This window comes from Pteropus vampyrus, unplaced genomic scaffold (assembly GCF_000151845.1).
Source record: "Pteropus vampyrus isolate Shadow unplaced genomic scaffold, Pvam_2.0 Scaffold11, whole genome shotgun sequence".
Taxonomy (NCBI): domain Eukaryota; kingdom Metazoa; phylum Chordata; class Mammalia; order Chiroptera; family Pteropodidae; genus Pteropus; species Pteropus vampyrus.
This window is the reverse complement of record NW_011888792.1, coordinates 14,158,547-14,163,681: the sequence shown is the minus strand read 5'-3', so window position 1 is coordinate 14,163,681 and position 5,135 is coordinate 14,158,547. Positions and strand designations below refer to the sequence as shown.

Genomic DNA, 5,135 nt, shown 5'->3' with positions numbered 1-5,135 from the left:
GAGGAGGAACAACCCTACTGGTATTCCCTCGAAACCAGACAGAATGGCGCCTGACTGACACAGGACCTGATGCAGTGATCAACTTCCTCCTACTCCAATCAATAGGATCTATGACCCAACTCCCTTAGCTACCATGACTAATGATTTTTCCTCTATATAACCTATCCCCTAGAGGCCACTGGGGAACCAGGTCTTAAGAGCACTTGCGCACCTGTGTATCTCGGCTGGTGCCATTTCCTTATATAAACTTCTGCTTTCTTTGCTGCTAACTCCTGTCCATGTCTTCTTTGGCTCTGATGTGTGCAGGCAAAACAAACTCCTTGAGTTTAGTAACAACTACTTGCTTGGTATCTCCATTTGTGCATCTTAAACTTACTCAAAAAGTGAACTTTTTATTTTCTTCTTTCCCCAAATCTGCTCCTCCAATAGTGTTCTCCATTGCATCAAATAACAATTCCATTTTTCTATTTGTCTGGGCAAAAATCTTGAAGTCATCCTTGACTCCTCTCTTACATTCCACAAATAATCCATTAGCAAAGTCTACTGGATTGACCTGTACAATATAGTCCAAAACTACTCACAGATCATCACTGAGACTACTATTACTCTAGTCCATGTCAACATCATCTTACCACTGCTCTATTACAATAACTTCCTAACTAGTTATCTTGACTCCATGTGATATTAAAGGCTCAGTGATGATCTTTTAAAAAAATAAGTCATACTATAGTACTTCCTTACCCAAATGGCGTTTCCTTTCACTTACCATAAAATCAAGGTCCTTACCATTTTCTATTAGACCAAACAAAATGATCTGGCCTTCTATAATCCCTCTGACTTCGCTGACTACTTTCTCTTTCGTTTATTCCGCTCCAGACACATTGGTTCCTTGCTGGTGCTTGAACATGCCAAGCAATCTCTTATCTCAAGCTGTGTGAGGGTCACCAAGACAAGTCCCAGGTTTGTTGATGTGTTAGGAGGACTCACAGAATTTAGTATGTAGTAATACTCACCACTATAATTTACTCCTGTGTAATGATACAACGCTAAATCAGCTAATGGAAAAGGTGCATGGGGGACCAGATAAAAGCGTCCAAGAGTCCTTTCCAGTAGAGTCAGACAGGATGCACTTAATTCTCCTAGCAATAAGTTGTGACAACACATATGAAATGTTGTCTACCATGAAACTTTGTTAGAGACTCGGTGCCCAGTATTTATATTAGGGGCTAGTCATAGAGGTATCCCCTGCCTGGCATGTACCAAAATTCCAGACTTCCACAAGAAAAACAGATATTTAGCATAAGCCATGTTGTTTGTACAAACAATTGAGGCACAGCGAGTCACTTTTATCAGGAAATGATGGAAACTCCCAAAATGCAAGTTCTCAGAAACCAGCCAAGAGCCAGCCTTGCAGTCCTAGGTCTACTACATGAACTAGTTTCTGCACAAAAGTCTTACACATTGGCTATTTCCTCCGCCTGGAACATTCTTTCCCCAGAAATCCATGTTTCATTCCCTCCTATCCTCCAGATGGTATCAAATATCACCTATCAGTGGTCTTCCCACTATCTTACATAAAACATGTCACTCTCATTTCTCTTACCATGCTTTATTTTCATATTAGCATTTACCACCTAACACAGTATCTACTTTTTTATTCACTCATTTGTACAGTGTCTGCCTCTGTCTCTGACACCTGAAATGGAAGCCCCATGGTAGAAGCAACATAGTCCACTTTGTTCTGTGATGTATCCCCAGCACCTAGGACAACGCCAGGCACATGACTGGTACTTGTAAGATTGCTAAATGAATGAATGCTCACATGACAACCTGCATCAGAATTAGGTTTAAAGATTATGAAGACCAAACTGAATATGTCTGTCAAACATTTTCCCTACTGGCACTTACTTCTTCTTGCACATAATATTAGTAAATTATCCAGTGTCCTACTTTTCTCAATTATGTGGGATATTTGCCAGATTCTCAATTCTGAAATAAGCAGTCACCATATTAACAGGGGTTATGTATGCTGTGAAGACCACATGATCAGAAGACACTGAATTCTGGGTTTAGAGGGTGGGAGTTGGAGGAAGACAGAGCTCTGTAACAACGAATCCTGAAATAACTGTTCTATATGATTCTCCTAGTTTTAAAACCACAAATTTTAAAACCACAAGTTTTAAAATTTTCTTAATTGACAGGTCCAGTACGGCCTTTACAAATCCCAGCAGGAGTGGCTCCATAGTGTAGTAGTTAGCACATCTGCTTTACACGAGTAAGGTCGTGGGTTCGCACCCGAGGTGGAGCCATGAACCATACACCGGGTGCTCCAGGCCCCAAGTGTGCCAGGCCCCGGGTGCATGCAGTGAGCATGTGAGAGTAGATGCCCGGCCTTCAGAGATCCAGTTCTTAAGGGGAGGCGGCAACATCCGTAGGTGAGGGGTGGAAATGGGGGGAGGGGGAATTAAAGAGGGGGGGAAATCCCAGCAGTAGCTCTAATTGGAACATATTTAATATTGCTCATTAAACTCCTGATTTCCTTATTGGTTAACAGTATTACCATTCTCCCTGCTAGTCAGGCTTGATCTTAAAAATCATTTCTCCTCCTTCTTTACCTGCCTTTAAGTACTTCCCTCTACCCAGTGTTTTTTACACCCATCACTTTCCTTCCACTCTCACTACCACTCCTAATTTCAAACTCTTACCATTTTATGCTTGGACTTCAGCAGCAATTTGCTAACTTCACTTAAATCCATTTTATAAACTGAAACAAATGGTAACTTTAATTAAGTCATTCCTGTTTGAAAATCTTCTAAAGCTTCCTGTTGCTTACTAATGGCATTCAAGACCTTCCACAATTGGGCCCCAACCTACCTTTCTCATCTTTCCCCTACTCCACATGCACTTCCCCTGCAATCAAACATTCCTGACTAAACAAAAATTACTAGCCCATTAGTATTCCATCCCTCTTCCCATCTATTTTTCCCATTTCTTAACCTATATTCTTCTTGTTTATTTCAATTTCCATTTTCCTCCAAAAAGTTCCTCTTCATAATCTCAGGTGAAAATACTCTGTACCATTTATTTAGCACATATTATTTCTTATTGCTTCACAAGTACCCACCACCTAAACTTTGAATTTCTTGATGATATGGACTGTATCTCACATGTTTTGTGTATTTTCTTCTCTAAGACAGGAATTCAATTTACTAACCAATTAATGTGACAGCCAGAGTAAGGAGGCAATGAGGGCATAAAACTCACCACTCTCCCCCAACACAAACGTGAATGGCACTGATATCTCTATTCTTCTGACCTATGGCAATCGTGAAATCAGGTGTCAATTTTTCTGTTTTTTGCTCCACTACCAAGCCTGAAGTGTGTGTTTCTGATCCTACAATCTAACCTTCGCTTCTTAAAACCTTTTTGCTTACTTGTTTTGGCAATTCTTGGAATATGCCTCAATCTTGAATAACACAGCCAAGGGCTTGCTTAGAAACCTCTCTGGACATATTCTACCTGCAGATCTAAAGAGTGAACCAACTTTAAAAGATACATTGCTATAAGGTCTGGTTAACTGCCCAGAATACTGGTCAGAGAACTTAAACGAGAGACAGAGAAAGAATAACTCAGAAAAAGTTAAGAACAAGACTGAAACAGAGGCAAACATGTTAAACAGGATATCTGAAAATAATACTCATTTTATCTTTAAAGTAATCAAAATCATGCAACTTGCTCACATATGAAATTAATTTTAGACCTATTCTGAGTACTTTTTTTTGTACATAGCAATACCTTAAAATAGGAAAGAGAATCAAACATTTCTTCAATCTGTTCTGAAGATTGAACAGATGATGATGATATTGGATGAGACGAATTCAAGGAATCTTTCTTCATGGTTTTAAGTCGAGCATCTAAGAAATCTTCATACTAACAAAAAATGAAACAGATTAGGAAATCATGAACAGTATCCAAGGCAAAGGCAAAAATAGTAATTATTTATATGAATTAGACTATTTACTGCTTAAAGTCATTATGAAAAAATAACCAGCTTCACTAAACTTCAGAACATAAGTTTTTGAAGGTATAGGAAGAGTGTGATATTCATGCATGTTCCTTACATTTAAAAATAAAATTATAACATCCTGGACACATGAAAAACACTGGTTCCTAAACAATGGCATAAGAATAAGTTAAGAATGCATTACTAAAGCAACCAAATGTCAAATCCTGATATTTGAGATGAATAATCTAAAAAGGCTAGTAGATATTTTTAAAATAAAATCTGAAATTAAAAAATAAAAACTGGACATTAAGCTGATTTCTTACATATAGTTCAGTTTTTCTATTAATATACATTTCCCTTAATTGAAGTTCATTTGAAATAAAATATAACTCTTAGAAAGAATTCTTGAGAGCTCAGCAGATGAGCTCCCCTAGAATATATATTAGAAGCTTCTAAACATTCTGGGCACCACCAAGTGGTGAAACTGTATAACTCACTGCTTAATTAAATAGCATACACCGATTTAAAATACCTGTTTAGTCTTCTAGCTAAAAATGAGTTCTACCACTTGAAATTTTTGAACAAGCCCTACACAAAAATTTCAAATTGAAAGCTCTAAGAGTATTCTTGTTTTGAAGCAGTCTTGGATCATATATCCAGGTAGTTTAACAAAAAGTCTCAGAATTTTAGGGTTGAAAGGGATCTTTATATTTTCCCATCTATTGCTTGAATTATTTGGCAATATCAGTTATATCATGGCCTAGTGTATCCAAATATATCTAAGGATAGGAAACATCTCCAGAGAGTCTAGTAATATAATGACATTATCATACCCTCTACAACAGAATAGTGTTCCAAGTCTTTGAAAAGAGACAAAATATGGTTTGTACCTAAAAAGGGCAAATTATTTGTCTGTATCAACCTTTCACTATGTATCACTGTTATAAGCATGATCACAGTGATAATAGAGACAACATTGCAACAAAATATCTTGATTTTTTTCTCTTTATGCACAGGATAAAAAGTTTTGTTTTGCAAAAAAAGGCTTTTTGACTTTAAATTCCTCCAAGCAGAAGGGCCACATTTATTAAAAATAAAATGCAGCAAATCGATGTAAAACGTTCATCTT

At 37.4% G+C, this 5,135-nt stretch overlaps 1 protein-coding gene across 1 annotated transcript in view; it reads right to left on the bottom strand.

Annotated features, from left to right (window-relative positions):
- Nucleotides 1-5,135, bottom strand: part of LNPEP (leucyl and cystinyl aminopeptidase) — a 59,912-nt gene that overhangs the window by 36,686 nt on the left and 18,091 nt on the right. Inside the window, exon 6 of the mRNA XM_011379078.2 lies at nt 3,796-3,930. Within this exon, the coding sequence (XP_011377380.1) occupies nt 3,796-3,930 (135 nt within the window). The remainder of the gene's footprint in view (nt 1-3,795; nt 3,931-5,135) is intronic.